We start from the raw sequence: 18,826 nt of genomic DNA on the forward strand, positions 1-18,826 counted from the left end.
ATTACTGTGTGACCCATATGTCATATTGCAGATTGATACGTTTAATAGAAGGCAGCAATTTTCTTTGTTGTGAGTAAAGGGAATGCAGCTGGCATATTAAAAAGATTCGTTATTTGAATAGAACTACTAGTAGATACATCAAAAACAGAAACATTGCTCAGTTCTTTAGGACTTTTATTTTTTCCAAGGTCTAACATTTGCTAAAAAATCATTCATAGCATGATATGCCATGTGTTGGGCACTTTATACTAATGTAATGATATCCTAAGCTCAGGACGCTAGTTAATTCAACATTACAGTTTTTAGTGGTAACCTGTCTATTGCAACGTCGCAGAAGCAATAAAGAAGGAAGACCTTTATTGTAAAGGTCTGACCGTTCAGCGATGTTTTTGAATAAGGAATTAGTTAGATATAGTTTTGATGTCAAAATCCAATTTCTTGTGTTTTTCAGTCATATCCTGTGGGGACCTGCCAACTCCAGCTAATGGAAATAAAATTGGTATGTTGACCCAATACGGAGCAACTGCCATATTTGCCTGTAATAGTGGCTACACCCTAGTGGGGTCCCGTGTGCGAGAATGTATGGCAAATGGGTTATGGAGTGGACAAGAAGTAAAATGTTTGGGTAAGTACATTTAATATGCCGCATACATTAAAGTCCCACCTTTAACTTCCATTGTCTAGGGAAAAATGTAAAGAGTAGAGATGAGTAGAGTTTGTACCAGACACCTAGAGTCAGGTGCTGAACTCCGAACATGGACTTCTCCTGGGGGTCCGTCTTACAGTTCGGGAGTTCATGGAAGAGAGAGAGAATTTTCCAGCTCCAAAGTTCAGGTCCTCATTGTTCAGGTTCAAGTTTGGGTACAGTTCTGGTACCCGAACCAAACTTTGGACTGCAGTTCAGTCAAACTCAATGAACCATTGTTGCGCCCATCCCTAGTAAAGAGTAAACGTAATTTTATATTTTTATATCATAAGTCGTACACTTGAAAATAAGAATCTTTGTAATATATCTTATCAGAGAAATCTGCTTCTTTTGCCTCCTGATCGATCATTCATTCTCAATTCCTAAATCATGGGTAAAATATGTATTCAGTGAAACAAATTTCCCCATTCCTGAGATAGCAGATGACAGTTGGTGCTTTTATAATACTATGGAGAGGGGAAGGGTGTGGAGAAGGGAGAAGCAAGAGTCAGAACTTTATTGGCTGCAACTATCATCTCCTATATCAGTACGGCTAAAATCTGTGATTGAGAATTTGGAAAATGAATGATCCGTCCAGGAGGAGAACAAGTAGATTTATGCAATAAGATGTATTATAACGTTTCTTATTTTCATGTTTAATACTGATTTATTGAATGAAAATTAAAACGATGCTTACTCTTTAACATCTTTTAATGCAATCTACAGTTTTTTTATTTGTCCGCAGTTATTTTAGTATTTTTCGCATAGAATACTAGGGAACCATTCACAAGAAAGTTATCTTCCGCTTACTGATATTAACATTGCTATCTTTTTATTCTAATTATGGCTTCCATACCTGCATACATGGTGGAATTCAGCTCAATAGTACATGGCCATATCTTGTCTTTTCCCTGCAAAAAGATTTGCAAGGACCCTGGTCCAGCAGCTATACTGGTAGTCCATAGCAGCCAAACTAAAACCCTATTCACCCCGCTAGAATCCCCAGTACCTCTTCTGATTAGTATACCTGGCACGACATCATGTTTATACCTATTAATAACTAAAGATCATGTTCACATTTTACCTGTTAAATAAAGTTCATTTACATCTTTTACCTGTTAAGCAAGGGTCATACATGCCTTTGACTTATTACATAAAGATCATTTAAACCTTTTAACTTTTCAGTAATGGCCATATAGACATGTTACCTGTTGTGGAAAGGTCATATATACATTTTACCTGTAGTAATAGTCATATACACGCTTTAATTGTTTGGTAACGGTCATATACACGTTTTACATGTTTTGGAAAGGTCATATACATATTTTACCTGTTAAATAAAGGTCATATACGCACTTTAACTGTTTAGTAATAGTCATATACGCATATTACCTGTTACATAAAGATCACATACACATATTACCTGTTAAGTAAAAGTCAAATACACATTTTACCAGGGGTGGACACTGACTGTTCAGGGCCCCTGTGCATGAAATGTGTCTGGGCCCCCTTCCTTTTATGGCAACAAAGATACATGTATATACTGAATTATTAGTCTTCTTTATTATGTATATTGCCATCCCTTATTACACAGGGCCCTCCCTTATGTACAGCATCGTCCCTTATATCAGGTTATATAGAGCCCTGTCTTTATTGCAAACCATCCTGTCTTGTTAGATATATAATGCAATGACGGCTGATGAAGTATTGGAAAGCTCCACCGACTTCTCCATCAGCAGTCATTTTATATCTATCAACAGAGGGGACTATGCAATAAAAGAGGGCACTGTGAATAACAAAAGTAACAAGAGACAGCACTGTACAAAACAGCAGAGGAAGCTATATAATATTGAACGGCACCATATATCACTAGAAAGGATGGTACGTGATAATGGACGGTGATATACATAATAAAAGAGGAAATGTAACTAAGGATGGTGTTATACATAATAAGTGAGCGCACTATAAACTAAGGGACTCTGCTGTACATAATAGGTGAGTACACTATATATTAAGGGACTGTGCTATACATAATAAGGCTACATTCCTGAATTTGTGTGAAGTGTCAGTGTACTACCCGCTTTTACAGACGCATTGAGCATGTTCTATTCTGATCCTCAAAATTGGATCAGAACAGAACATTCTCTGACCCTCATGGATCTCTTTCTCAAATCTGTGGTTTTCATGTATGTGTGAATGGACCTATAAAGCTCTGAGTCTGTATGCCATCCGATAAGAAAACCTGGAAGCACACGGACATTTAATACAAATGTGAGAATGTAGAAAAAGGGATTTTACGAAAAACATTATCACTCCACGTCACACAGTGCAGATACAGAATAATATTTACATCTAGGCACTCTCCGCTGATGTCTCGTCCGATTAGAGCTGCATTCTCCTGTTTCTTCTCCATCTGGTCAGACCTTCATGTTGACATCTCCCAGCCACGACTCGTCTTGTCACAATGATCTTCACAGCCCTGAAAATAACAAGGTCACAAACATTGTATGCATACAAGTGTCTCCCCCCGAATACAGATATGTACTCCACCATTGAAAATATAAAGTGATAAGCAGCACTGTGCCCCTCATTAACTGTAATCTCTGACTCCTAATAATATAAATTATTCAAAATGGAAGTCATTAAGCACAATATAACACTGTGGCCAAGAGTGGATAAATGCCACTCTCCCGAAGTAAACGCCAGAAAACGGTGAATAAAAAGGACTACTCCCAGATATGATATAAATAAAGAAATGTAGTATATACAACGTCCCGCCAATAATAATAATAATAATAATAAAAAGTATATTTTATTGAAACAAATCATATGTACAAATAAATTTAATCAACACAATATAATGAAAGAAACAGGAGGAGAAAGGAAAACAGGGGATATACTATGGAAGGAGTGGGAGGCCAACTGTATCCAAAAGGGGCGCAGGCATGATAGTGATCATATCATACAGACCTTAATGGCTTGATCACTCAAACAGTGTTATATAATATATGGGGGAAAAATCCCTGTTGCAAGCCAAGCGGAACTGTGGTCAAATCTACATGCTTACACATAGTAAAGAGTGACCCCCACGGCTTCCCAGGAGCCCCTTGACACGCGTTTCATGGTCCAGCTTTTTCAAAAGGGATCCCCTTTTGACCGTGAAACACGCATCAAGGGGCCAAGGAGAAAACAAACTGGACTGTTGCTCAGTGGTCCAAGGTGTTGTTTTCAGATGAAAGTAAATTTTGCATTTCATTTGGAAATCAAGGTCCCAGAGTCTGGAGGAAGAGTGGAGAGGCCACAATCCACGCTGCTTGAGGTCTAGTGTGAAATTTCCACAATTACTGATGGTTTGGGGAGCCATGTCATCTGCTGTTGTAGGTCCACTGTGTTTTATCAAGACCAAAGTCAGCTCAGCCATCTACCAGGAAATTTTAGAACACTTCATGCTTCCCACTGCCAACAAGCTTTTTGGAGATGGAAATTTCATTCTCCAGAAGGACTTGGCACCTGTCCACACTGGCAAAAGTACCAATACCTGGTTTAAAAACAACAGTATCAGTGTGCTTGAATGGCCAGCAAACTCGCCTGACCTTAACCCCATAGAGAATCTATGGGATATTGTCAAGAGGAAGAGTGGAGAGGCACACATTCCAAGCTGCTTGAGGTCTAATGTGAAGTTTCCACAATCAGTGATGGTTTGGGGAGCCATGTCATCTGCTGGTGTAGGTCCACTGTGTTTTATCAAGACCAAAGTCAGAACAGCCATCTACCAGTAAATTTTAGAGCACTTCATGCTTCACTCTGCCGACAAGCTTTTTGGAGAATGAAATTTTATTCTCCAGCAGGACTTGGCACCTGTCCACACTGCCAAAAGTACCAATACCTGGTTCAAAAACAATAGTATCACTGTGCTTGATTGGCCAGCAAACTCGCCTGACTTAAACCCCATAGAGAATTTATGGGGTATTGCCAAGAGAAACATGAGACACCAAACCCAACAATGCAGACAAGCTGAAGGCTGCTATTAAAGCAACCTGGGCTTCCATAACACCTCAGCAGTGCCACTGGCTGGTCGCCTCCATGTCACGCCGCATTGATGCAGTAATTGATGCAAAAGGAGCCCTGACCAAGTATTGAGTGCATTTACTGAACAAACATTTCAGTAGGCTAAAATTTCGGATTTTAACATCATTTTTCAAGCTTGTGTTATAAAGTATTCTAATTTATTGAGATAATGACTTTTGCGTTTTCATTGGCTGTAAGCCATAATCATCAACATTAACAGAAATAAACACTTGAAATAATCACTCTGCTTGTAATGACTCTATATAATATGAGTTCCACTTTTTGTATTGAAGAACTGAAATAAATTAACTTTTTGATGATATTCTAATATAACTGTTAGTAACGGTCATATATACGTTTTACCTGTTAAGTAAAGGACTTATACATATTTTAACTGTTAAGTACACGTCATTTACACCTTTTACCTGTGATGTAAAGGTCACATACACATATTACCTGTTTAGTAAAGATGCAAATTTTCTCTTCAGAGAGGAAGAGGACTAGAACTCTAGTGCCACCTATTGGGAGTAGCAATCCTAACAGTCAATGTCGACCCTTTAACGAGCCTTGTCACATGACTTGGGATAGTAGCCAAAACAGAATCTCAATTTGCAGACACTGTGTTTCGTGGTACTGCCCCTCGTCAGTGCAAAGTGTAGCAACGGTCATATACACATTTTACCTGTTAAACAAAGGTTATTTACACTTTAAACCTGTTATGTAAAGATCGTGTATACCCTTTTTCCACAAAGATCATGTTTACCTTTTACCTTTTATGCTGAATTTTGCATTTACTACCTTTATGGCTAATATTGAAGAAGGAAAGTCGCTGTCTCCTGAAATGTCTGTTTTAGCAAATGCTTGTATTCTCTATGAAAAAATAATTTATCATCATCCTTTCTAATACATTTTCTTTGTGCTATTCCACTATTTTCTTCTTAATTTCTATGTCTAAATTTATAACTGAGAGCTACTATGTCTGACACTGTCAGCACTGATTGGACAATGTCAGAGTGTGCAGGGACACACCCCCAACTGGCAACGCCCATTTGTCAATTTAGTCATACTTTTCAAGCAGTGGATTTGCAGAATGTATAGTTACAATAAAATATGTTTGTGTTGTCATTTCATGAAGCATATAATTCTTCACTAAAATAGACATGAGAGATGACAAGTCTATCATCTGTCCCAGAGTGACAGCACCTATCAATATGACTAACTGGGACATATAGAATGAATTGGGTCTCCATCTCTCACTCTGGTGTACCATGCCCATCCATTTCTTATAGATGTATCACCTACATGACCATTTCATACTATGTTACCTATCTATTTCGTGGCAATAATGTACTAATGTTCTGCTTTGATCACTGATTGTTTCTCTTGCACAGCTGGTCACTGCGGGACCCCAGAACCTATAGTTAATGGCTTGATTAATGGGCAGAACTATAATTATCGAGACAGTGTTGTATACCAGTGCAATGCAGGTTTCAGATTAATTGGAAAATCGGTCAGAATCTGTCAGCAGGACCATCGATGGTCAGAGAAGTCCCCCATCTGTGTCCGTAAGTACCACATTGACAATGCGATAAACTAAATAATTATCAAAGATCTCCAGAACATCAGTAGATGCCACTTGTCCAAACTACAATTCTGGGTGGCAATTCTACTATTCTACTGTCTCTTATAACTAGAAGGGTTTCTGAGGGATGTTATTCTGGATTATCTCAATGAGAATAACTGTTTAACTCCATATCAGCATGGGTTTATGAGAAATCGCTCCTGTCAAACCAATCTAATCAATTTTTATGAAGAGGTAAGCTATAGGCTGGACCACGGTGAGTCATTGGACGTGGTATATCTCGATTTTTCCAAAGCGTTTGATACCGTGCCGCACAAGAGGTTGGTACACAAAATGAGAATGCTTGGTCTGGGGGAAAATGTGTGTAAATGGGTTAGTAACTGGCTTAGTGATAGAAAGCAGAGGGTGGTTATAAATGGTATAGTCTCTAACTGGGTCGCTGTGACCAGTGGGGTACCGCAGGGGTCAGTATTGGGACCTGTTCTCTTCAACATATTCATTAATGATCTGGTAGAAGGTTTACACAGTAAAATATCGATATTTGCAGATGATACAAAACTATGTAAAGCAGTTAATACAAGAGAAGATAGTATTCTGCTACAGATGGATCTGGATAAGTTGGAAACTTGGGCTGAAAGGTGGCAGATGAGGTTTAACAATGATAAATGTAAGGTTATACACATGGGAAGAAGGAATCAATATCACCATTACACACTGAACGGGAAACCACTGGGTAAATCTGACAGGGAGAAGGACTTGGGGATCCTAGTTAATGATAAACTTACCTGGAGCAGCCAGTGCCAGGCAGCAGCTGCCAAGGCAAACAGGATCATGGGGTGCATTAAAAGAGGTCTGGATACACATGATGAGAGCATTATACTGCCTCTGTACAAATCCCTAGTTAGACCGCACATGGAGTACTGTGTCCAGTTTTGGGCACCGGTGCTCAGGAAGGATATAATGGAACTAGAGAGAGTACAAAGGAGGGCAACAAAATTAATAAAGGGGATGGGAGAACTACAATACCCAGATAGATTAGCGAAATTAGGATTATTTAGTCTAGAAAAAAGACGACTGAGGGGCGATCTAATAACCATGTATAAGTATATAAGGGGACAATACAAATATCTCGCTGAGGATCTGTTTATACCAAGGAAGGTGACGGGCACAAGGGGGCATTCTTTGCGTCTGGAGGAGAGAAGGTTTTTCCACCAACATAGAAGAGGATTCTTTACTGTTAGGGCAGTGAGAATCTGGAATTGCTTGCCTGAGGAGGTGGTGATGGCGAACTCAGTCGAGGGGTTCAAGAGAGGCCTGGATGTCTTCCTGGAGCAGAACAATATTGTATCATACAATTATTAGGTTCTGTAAAAGGACGTAGATCTGGGGATTTATTATGACGGAATATAGGCTGAACTGGATGGACAAATGTCTTTTTTCGGCCTAAAAAAAAAAAAAAAAAAAAAAAAAAAAAAAACCCCTTCCCAACCTCGGCCATACTTACTGCGGAGGTCGGGTCCCCTACTTTGCTGTGGGCTCCGGCGCTGAGCCCACCTCAAAGCCACGACATGTCAGCTGTTTTGTACAGTTGACATGTGCCCGCAATAGCGGCGGGTGAAATCGCGATCAACCCACCGCTATTAACTAGTTAAATGCCGCTGTCAAATGCTGACAGCGACATTTAATCAGCGCTTCCAGCCGCGTGGCCAGAAATGCGTGCATCGCCGACCCCCGTCACATGATCGGGGGTCAGCAATACGTCAGGATAGTAACCATAGAGGTCCTTGAGACCTCTATGGTTACTGATGCCGGCCTGCTGTGAGCGTCACCCTGTGGTCGGCGCTCATAGCAAGTCTGCAATTCAGCTACATAGCAGCGATCTGATGATCGCTGCTATGTAGCAGAGCCGATCCAGTTGTGCCAGCTTCTAGCCTCCCATGGAGGCTACTGAAGCATGTCAAAAGTTAACAAAAAAATGTTTAAAAAAATATGAAAAAAAAAAAATAAATAAAAGTTTAAATCACCCCCCTTTCGCCCCACTCAAAATAAAACAATAAAAAAAAGCAAACCTACACATATTTGGTATCGCCGCATTCAGAATTGCCCGATCTATCAATGAAGAAAAGCATTAACCTGATCGCTAAACAGCGTAGCGAGAAAGAAATTTGAAAAGCCAGAATTACGTTTTTTTGGTCGCCATGACATTGCATTAAAATGCAATAACGGGCGATCAAAAGAACATATCTGCACCAAAATGGTATCATTAAAAACAGGAGAACTGTCACCCAGAGGGCTATATCTGCTGCTGTTGATAAGAGGCAGAACACTTACAACTACTGCTAATAGTTATTCATTAAAGGGAATTTATCACCAAGTTTTTGCTATGTAATCTGAGAGCAGCATGATGTAGGGGTATAGACCCTGATTCCAGTGATAATCCCTTACTGGGATGTTTGCTGCAGTTTTCATAAAAATGACTGTTTTATCTGCTACAGTTCTCTGAATGCCGAGCTCTTTATAACTCCACCCACACCACTGATTGGCAGCTTTATATTTACACTGTGCATAGGCAGAAAGCCGATAATCAGTGATGGGCAGAATTAAATGAACAAATAAAATACCTGACATCTTTATGGCAATATTAATATTATAAGGTGTAAAAAAGCATAGTTATGTGGCTATTTATGATTTTCATTTCACTACTGCCCATTGCAGCAATAACATGTGGACATCCTGGTAATCCTGGAAATGGAATAACTCAGGGATCCCAATTCAACCTGAATGACGTAGTGAAGTTTGGATGCAACTCTGGATATGTGTTAGAGGGTGTTACACAAGCTCAGTGCCATGCCAATGGGCAATGGAGTCATGCCCTGCCAACATGCAGAAGTAAGTAGTGTAGTGTGCAACTTTGCTTAGCTTGTTGACATTTGTCTCCATCCTAAATTATTCCTAGGGTTTCTGAAAATTCAATATTTAAACTCAAAAGATTTTTCATCTCTTAATTTTGTAATAAAAAGGAGGCTGTAAAAATGATAAAAACATTACAAAAAAATAGCAAACTCGCCTTCCTTTATCACTGACGTCACTGACGTTCCTCTTGTAAAACTGCCTGTACTCCAGGCCAGTCTCTCTGGTTCCTTCCCTGAATGTGAAGGACATGTGACCACTTTGAGCAAATCACTGACCACAGCGGTAATCAATGCATCACTAGTGATTGGCTACAGCGGTCACATGTCCATACGACCAGAACAAGAGGGGTTTCCATAAGACCATTAAATGAGGAGTATGATTTTTTGTGCCTTTTTAGAATCTGCTGATTGATTTAAGCAAAAAAATCAGCTGTGGGAAACCATTTAAGAGGCATGTAAAGTGGAGATGCTTTATAATTATTAATAAAGATTTGATTGCTGAAGCAGATACAAGTTATAATATTTTTCTTCTGTAGTCAGTCTTATGGGGCTACCTTTTTATCTAGCTATCTATGATCTACTATCTCTCTATGATCTACTATCTCTCTATGATCTACTATTTATCTATCTATCTATCCCATATCTATCTATCTATCTATCTATCTATCTATCTATCTATCTATCTATCTATCTATCTATCTATCTATGATCTACTATCTATCTATCATCTATGTACCTATCTATCTATCTATCATCTATGTACCTATCTATCTATCTATCAATCTATCTATCTATCTATCTATCTATCTATCTATCTATCTATGATCTACTATCTATCTATCTATCATCTATGTACCTATCTATCTATCTATCATCTATGTATCTATCTATCTATCTATCAATCTATCTATCTATCTATCTCTTCACTCCCTGACAGAAGTTATGTTGCTTAGCCATGTTATGTAAATAAAAGCTTATAACCTGGCGTTAAATTCATCCATTGGTTGTATAAATTATTCTTTTGAAAGCTGAAACCCTCCGAATGTGGTGTAGGTTAAGAAAATAAATTGTCATCAATGCAGAAATATTGATCAGTTAATGGACACAGAAAGGTCAGATTTTGGCAAGACAAAAGTTGTCGCCTGGTGATATAATGCACCCAATCCTAGTTTACATCCACACCTGTGCTCAGTAAATGATCGGTTAATTAGTGTGTGTGTATAAAAAGAAACCCAGCACCCCAGACTTTCACTTGAACTGCAACTTTAGCTCTGACAACATGCCAAAAATCCACCCTGGATTATCAAGAGGCTGAAGACCAGATCCACTGCAGAGGTGGCTGGCACCTTTAATGTGTCTCAGCATCAAGTACAAATAATTAAAAAAAGATTTGAAGAGACTAAAGATGTGTTTGACAAGCCCATGTCTGTTAGACCCCACAAGACAACTGTTCAAGAGGAACGTGTGTTGGTTAGAAAATCCAAAGCAAGCCCCTCTTCCACTGCAGCAGAGCTCCAACAGGCCTGGCTACCTCAAGTTCCTGTGTCAACTAGAACAGTTTGTAGGAGTCTGACTCGAAATGGCCTCCATGGTCGAATCAGTGCCCTGAAGACAGCACTAAACAAAAGGCAAATTAAAAAAAATGTGTGGCATTTGCAAAGTCCCACAGCCTGCTAAACAGATGGATGCTGGAAAAGTGGCAGAAGGTGGATTTTTCTGATAAATCTTCAGTAGAATTACACCACAGCCACCACAAATACTGCAGGAGACCTACTGGAGCCCGTATGGATTTAAAATACACCCAGAAAACAGTTAAATTTGGTGGTGAAAAGATCATGGGCTGGGGTTACATTCAGTATGGAGGTGTGCGAAACATTTGCAAGGTGGAAGGCAATATCAATAGCCTAAAATATCAAGAAGTATTAGCTACCTCTTATATTCCAAATCATAAAAGGGGTCAAATTCTGCAGCAGGATGGTGCTCCATCTCATACATCCATCTCTACAACAAAGTTCCTCCAGGCAAAAAAGATCAAGGTGCTCAAGGACTGGCCAGCCCAGTCACCAGACATCATTGAGCATGTTTGGGGTAGAATTAAAGAAAAAGCTTGGAAGACAAAACCAAAGAATCTAGATAAACTCTGGGAGGCGTGTAAGGCTACATTCTTTGCTATTCCTGATGACTTCATTAATAAAATGTACGAATCATTGTTGAACCGCATGGAAGTCACACAAAATGTTAAATATGACTCTAATAGCACCACAACTTCATTCACCAATGTTATGCAACATATATTTGTATTTTAAGTTAATTATTTGTTTGAATATCATATTACTTTCTGTGGGCGACAAAACTTTTGTCTTGCCAAAATCTGACCATTCTGTGTCCATTAACTGATCAATATTTCTGCATTGATGCCAATTTATTTTCTTAACCTAAAACATATTTCGGAGGGTTTCAGCTTTCAAAAGAATAATTTATACTACCAATTGGTGAATTTAACGTCCGGTTATAAGCTTTTATTTACATAACATCGATAAGCGACATAACTTCTTTCAAGTAGTGTATCTGTCTATCTATCAATCCATCTGTCTATCCCATACCTATCTATCAATCCATCTATCTATCTATCTATCTATCTATCCCATATCTATCTATCTATCTATCTATCTATCTATCTATTCCATACCTATCTATCAACCCATCTATCAATCAATCTATCATCTATGTTTCTATCTATCCCATATCTATCTATCTATCTATCTATCTATCTATCTATCTATCTATCTATCTTCTATTTACAGTATCTATCTATTCCATATCTATCAACTTCTGTTTTCTTTTTCTGTGAATTTTCTTTCCTTCTGCCAGTCTTAAACTGTACAGATCCTGGACATGTTGAAAATGGCCTGAGACGGGTTCTACAGAAAGGTCCAGATCGATTCAGCTTTGGTACATCCGTCTCCTTTGAGTGCAGCCATGGTTACTATTTAATGGGAGCACATGTTCTTTCCTGCCAGGGAGATGGCACTTGGGATCGAGATCTCCCCACCTGCCATTGTAAGTAACCTTTTTAACATAAAGTTAGATTTATTGTAGATGTTTTTCATGGAATTTATTTTTATGCGTTATTGTAGTCTCCACGTCATTGAATAAACAGATATTGCATTTGTCCATGGTTTTCAGTGATCTCTTGTGGCTCCCCTGGTCTTCCACCCAATGCCCAGATTTCAGGACGAAGATACACAGTGGGTTCTGCAGTCCAGTACAGCTGCCTTGGCAAGCGAACCCTTATTGGGAATGCCACCCGTATTTGCCAGCTGGATGGGCGCTGGAGTGGCTTCCTACCTCACTGCTCAGGTAGGCTGATTTTTCTATTTGTGGGTATGTCTATAATTTAAGGCCCTTATAACAACATTATAAAAAGACATGCAACAATCCTAGAAACATAGGCTCCTGTTAACTATTCTGGCGTCAGTTTTACTAACTTTTTTGTCTAATCTATTTAGACAAATTCATTATTGATTTTACAAAGCATGCCCAACTGTGAAACATTTGGCTAAACCTTGGCTGAACTGCTTAAACTTTAGCTGCCTGTCTGTTAGACGGTATTAGTAAATGTGAGCTTTCATGTACGTGCCTTGTGTTTACTTCCAAGGAACATTAATGCTATGTTCTATCTGGTTATGGTTCTACTGAGAAAGAAAAGCTGTTACTTAGCAGCTCCAAACTACCAGCACATGTGTGACCACATAGAAAGCAGCAAACAGAGATCTTGAAACCCAGTGAGGAATTGATAACAAATATTTACATTTCAATAGTTTTTCTTTAAGTCTTACCATGCAGCATGGTAGCACAAAATGCAATATTTTGCCCTTTGCACACTGTTTCGAACACGTTCAGGACTTGCATATCATAGGCATTTGACATTATAAAAGATGATCTAATTAGACCAAAACGTTATTTTATTAATTTTACTATTAAAGACTCATTCTCAAAATTGAACTTCATCTCCTATCTATAGGATGGGGGATAGCTTACTGAATTGGAGATCCAACCATTGGGGCTACCAGCGATCCTGGAAAAGAGGCTCTGAAGAGCTCCATCTTGAATGTTCATGGTCGACCTCTGCTCCCTTCGTTGTCTATGGCACTGCAGGAGAATATCGAGTACAGTGCTTGTACTTGGCTCTTCCCAGCAGTCTCATAGATAATGGAGTGGAAGTCAAGCATTCTCAGCTCTGTTCTACTAAGATGGGACTCTGCTTAGCTCCATTCTCAGGATAGAAAGCACTATTTTGGGTGTGGGTCCCAACAGTTGGACCACGTGCCATCACTAAGTTACCCCTATCCTATGGATTAGGGATAACTTTTAATTGTCTAAAAATCCCTTTCAACGTTCCAAACCATTGCAGTTAACAATATCGTAAAACATTTATGAAATCGTACACATTGTGTAAAAACACAAGCAGGTCTAATAGATACCCCACCACCCATCTATTCTAAGTCCCAGTCCTTCTCAGGCCCTACTGCTTGATAACCTTGAAACATTGTTTGAATTCTTACATCTGTGTTTCTCTCCTCTATGGTATGTTTTTTCCCCGTCCCTCGTTTTTATGAATCTGCCCTGCAGTTTTATGTCACAACTCATAAACCCTGGATCTTTATGGCTCGTGTTTTAGGCTGCTGTAAAAGGAAAGGAAATCAGTTAAGTGTTTTAGGAAGATTAATGTGAGTGTTGGAATAAGTATTGGTGATTAACTCTTGCAATTCTAGGCCGAGCCACCTTCAGAAGTCTCTCTGGTATTTTGCATCGATCAGAAAACTATTCTCAGTACACTATATGCACACTTAGCTTAACATTAATGCTGAGCAGAATCAGTGCTGACACATCTGCACTAATGCACTGGTCGATTTTCTGATGCTTTATTCCAGCAATTACTGGTCATTTACCGTTTTATGCCGTTTAAAGTGATGCTCCACCTATTTTTATCATTGGCTACTCAATAGAATTTGATACAAGATTTTGTATTACCTGTTTCATGGATTTTTGAGTCCACACATTTCTGATCATGAAAACGATCATACTGCAGTTGACTAATTCCACTGTTGCCTTTAGTACAATACCTGTGTATAATGTGGGTATATGTGCTACCAACAATAAAAAGATTAATAACTTATTGCAACACTCCAGCATTTTTTATTTAAGGGCTGGAGTGGTGTCACTAATGTAAGGTCCCTGTACCTAATACTATACTCACCATCTGCTGTCTTCAGCTCTTCCAAATGCTGCTCTAGTCCCATGGAGCCACTTTGTGACCATAACTTCTGACTTACCGGAAGTCATAAGTAACAGTCACAAGCTTTCAATGCAAGTCTGAGAGCATCATTCTATTCTGGCTTATATTGAGAAGTGACTTCCGGATCGCCCAGCTAACACTAGAGTGATGCGGCAGATCACAAACTGCTAGAGACCATCTGGAGTGGAGCTGATAAAATACGAAGACATTGGCCGGTAAGAATAAGAATAGGTATAGGGAACTTAGATTAGTAGCACCACTCCAACACTGCAATGACAAAAAACACTGCAATGATCCTTGTGGCAGTAGTACTCCCATGAGTCCAAAAAATGTACCGCAAAATCACGTCGTTTTATCGGGAAATACGGTGATTTTACTAAAGATGTGTGCTCCAACAGTGGTAAGAACTTTTTTTTAATGAGCTTCAACAGTAAAAGCTTTGTTTCCCCAAAAATGGTAATTTGCTTTAAAGGCCCATTTAATTTTGTGCTTTATTACACAGACAGTACCTTTCTGCCGTTAGCAGCAGGTTCTGGGTTTGCTATATAGCTCCTTGAGCATGCCCAATATGGGGGTTATATAAAATGCAACATCAACCCAAAAAGAAAGGAACAAGAGCAGACAAACAGCCCTATAAGTGCATCACATGGTCCCTACTTAATTTATATATAATTACGGGGATTTTCTATTTTCCACAAAGTGTCCCCCTCCATAATGGCTACAGTGCGCATCATGGTGGCAGCCTACTGATGTACACAGCACAATCCGCCAAGATCAGAGGCAAGGAGTCAATGCTTGATCGGGAGAGGTTGTCTGATATCGGTGTATTTTTTTTACAAGTATTCTATCATTTTGGAACCACTTTTTTTTAAAGTGGAAATCTATTTAAGATTGATAGATTTTCCATTCCAGACCCATAAATATTGATATTGAGTTGGGCTTTGTTTTGTGGGAAACTTTCTACAAGATCTGAGGGTTTTTCTGTGGAAATGGGAATATTTGTCTATTCAGCCGCAAAAAAACATTTGTTAGATCAGGCGCTCATGATGATCAAGAAAGGCTGTCTCGTAGCTCATCTAAAAAGAATTTGATGGAGTTTAGATCAGGCTCGGTGCAGTCACTCAAGTTCCTCCACATTAAATTCTTAAAAGCATGTCTTTGGGGACCTCTTCTTGTGTACGGAGGCACGGTCATGCTAAATTAAACTATTTTTTGTACCATGCATTTCAGCACTCAGCTACACACTGTGACTTTGCTGGGTCCACTGCTCCATAGTTTAGTTGTTTTTACTTTTAGATGCTCACACTACACAATAGTAAGGTCAGGGTCACACGAGCGTATAGCACGACCGAGTGCTAAAATAGCGCATAGCACTTGGCCCAGTGTTAATCTATGGGACAGCTCAGATCTGTGATTATTTTCTCATGCCAATCCGACTAGTGTTATTCTATAAAAATGCCATGTTCATACACTGAGCTGTTAATACTACCCATACTGTTAACAATGTCCGCCTATATTTTTTAGGATTGCATGTTTTTCTGCGAAGGCTGCTGAAAAGTAATAATTTACTCTGGAGTTTATATTTAGCTTTCCTCAGCTCCCAGTAGCATTGCAAAGCTATGTAATGATATATTACCTACCCACTTATCAATGTATAGTTGGGAATTCAGAATTTTAGGAAGACTGGGTGAGAGGAGCAATGTTGGTAATACTGACTGTGATCTCTATGTTCCAACTATTTAGCATATTTAAATAACTGAACCCACATTTGTTTGGCATTACCTGCATGTTAGAAATCTTCAATACTAATTTATCAAGGCTGAAAGCCCCTGAAAAAGACAGAATTTAAACAAATTACACTGTTCATATTTTCACATTCTTTAAGTTGTCTTAATGGTAGTTAATAATATTCATTTTAATAAATAATATTAAAAGCATATGGTTTGCCATTGCAGGAGGGAGTGCTGGTGAATGTGGTGACCCTGGAGTGCCATCCCACGGACTTCGACAAGGCAATGAGTTCACCATTGATAGTGTAGTGCGATTCAGCTGTGAAGCTGGATACATCTTACGGGGATCTGCAGAGAGAAAATGCCTGGTCAATGGGTCGTGGAGTGGATTTCAGCCAGAGTGTGAAGGTACTATCCTGCTTGAAGCAAATTTACTATGTCCTTTTTTATCTTTCTTTTTAGAGTTTTGTAAAATATGTTGACGCAGATGTGCGTTGATTGACTGATATCTTTATTTATCATCAGAATAAAAAAAATATATAAGGAGGACCTATCACCAAATCAAAAGTTAATATTTTTTAATCTTATTTCATTTTCACTCATTGCTTGAGGATTTTTATTTTATTTTAACCCCCTTACCCCGAGGGTGGTTTGCACGTTATTGATCAGGCCAACTTTTACAATTCTGACCACTGTCCTTTTATGAGGTAATAACTCTGGAATGCTTCAATGGATTCCGGAGATTCTGAGAGAGTTTTTTTTGTGACATATTGTACTTCATGATAGTAGTGAAATGTCTCTGATATGATCTGCGTTTATTTGTGAAAAAATGAAAATTTGGGGAAAATTTTGAAAATTTTGCAATTTTTCAACTTTAAATTTTCATGCCCTTAAATCACAGAGATATGTCAACCAAAATACTTTAAGTAACATTTCCCACATGTCTACTTTACATCAATACAATTTTGGAACCAAAATTATTTTTTGTTAGGAAGTTATAAGGGTTAAAAATTGACCACATTACATTAGAAGTCATTTTGAGGGGTCTATATGATAGAAGATACCCAAAAGTGACTCCATTCTAAAAACTGCATCCCTTAAGGTGCTCAAAACCACATTCAAAAAGTTTATTAAACCTTCAGGTGCTTCACAGGAATTTTTGGAATGTGAAAAAAATGAACATTTAATTTTTTCACAAACAATTTACTTCAGATCCATTTTTTTTTATTTTGACACGGGTAACAGGAAAAAGTTGACCCGGAAATTTGTTGGGTAATTTCTCCAGAGCGTGTCGATACCCCATGAGGGAGAAAACCACTGTTTGGGCACATGGCAGAGCTCGGAAGGAAAGGAGCGCCATTTGACTTTTTGAATGCAAAATTTGCTGAAACAATTGGCGGAAACCATGTCATGTTTGGAGAGCCTATGATGTGCCTAAACTGTGAAAATCCCACACAAGTGGCACCATTTTGGAAGCTAGACCCCTCAGGGAACTGATCTAGATGTGTGGTGAGCACATTGAACCCGCAAGTGCTTTACAGAAGTTTATAACGTTGAGTCGTAAAAATTAAAAAAAAATCAAATTTTCTTCGCAAATATTTTTTTAGCGCAAAATATTGTATTTTCATAAGGTTAACAGGAGAAATTGCACCATACAATTTTTTGTGCAATCTCTCCTGAGTACACCGACACACCGATACCCTATATGAGGGAGAAAACTACTGTTTGGGAGTGCGCACGGCTTTGAAGGGAAGGAGAGTCATTTGACTTTTTTAATGTAAAATTTCCTGGAATCATTAGCGGACGTCATGTCCCATATGGAGAGCCCCTGATGTGCCTAAACAGTGGAAACTCCCCATAAGTGACCCCATTTTGGAAACTAGACTCCGTCAAGGAATGTATTTAGATGCACGGTGAGCACCTTGAACCTCCAGGTGCTTCACAGAAGTTTATAACGTTGAGCCGTGAAGATAATAAAGTCACATATTCCCCACAAAAGTGTTATTTTGTCCCGAAATGTTGCATTTTCATAAGGGTAACAGGAGAAATTGCACCATACAATTTGTTGTGCAATTTCTCCTGAGTACGCTGGTACCCCATATGTAGGGGAATACTACTTTGAGGCACACTGCAAAGCTTAGAAGGGAAGAGGCACCATATTGAAGTTCAGATTTTGCTGGAATGGTTTGAGGCTGACATGTCATATTGGCAGAGCCACTGAGATGCACGTACAACAGAAACCCCCAATATGTGAACTCTCCGATGAATTCATCTAGGTGGCAGCAATCATATTGACAGCACTTGTACCTCATGGAGTTTTATACCACAGCTTTATACCACTAAGCAGTAAAGAAAGAATAAATTACATTTTTACCACTAAAATTGTGTTTTAGCTCCAAGTTTTTAATTTTTCTAAGGGCTAGTAGGATTTTTTTTACAACAAACTGAGGTCCATATTTTTCCTGAGTGTGACGGTACTCTACATGTAATCAGGAAATACCCCATATGTGGCTGTACAGTACTATTTAGCCATACTGAGAGACTCGGGTG

At 38.9% G+C, this 18,826-nt stretch overlaps 1 protein-coding gene across 1 annotated transcript in view; it reads left to right on the top strand.

Moving 5' to 3' along the window:
* Positions 1 to 18,826, top strand: part of CSMD2 (CUB and Sushi multiple domains 2) — a 1,686,610-nt gene that overhangs the window by 1,630,928 nt on the left and 36,856 nt on the right. Inside the window, exons 52-57 of the mRNA XM_069756979.1 lie at positions 452 to 625; positions 6,145 to 6,318; positions 9,051 to 9,224; positions 12,119 to 12,307; positions 12,434 to 12,607; positions 16,502 to 16,684. Coding sequence (XP_069613080.1) covers positions 452 to 625; positions 6,145 to 6,318; positions 9,051 to 9,224; positions 12,119 to 12,307; positions 12,434 to 12,607; positions 16,502 to 16,684 — 1,068 coding nt within the window. The remainder of the gene's footprint in view (positions 1 to 451; positions 626 to 6,144; positions 6,319 to 9,050; positions 9,225 to 12,118; positions 12,308 to 12,433; positions 12,608 to 16,501; positions 16,685 to 18,826) is intronic.

The sequence above is a fragment of the Ranitomeya imitator genome, chromosome 3 (genome assembly GCF_032444005.1).
Source record: "Ranitomeya imitator isolate aRanImi1 chromosome 3, aRanImi1.pri, whole genome shotgun sequence".
Lineage (NCBI taxonomy): Eukaryota > Metazoa > Chordata > Amphibia > Anura > Dendrobatidae > Ranitomeya > Ranitomeya imitator.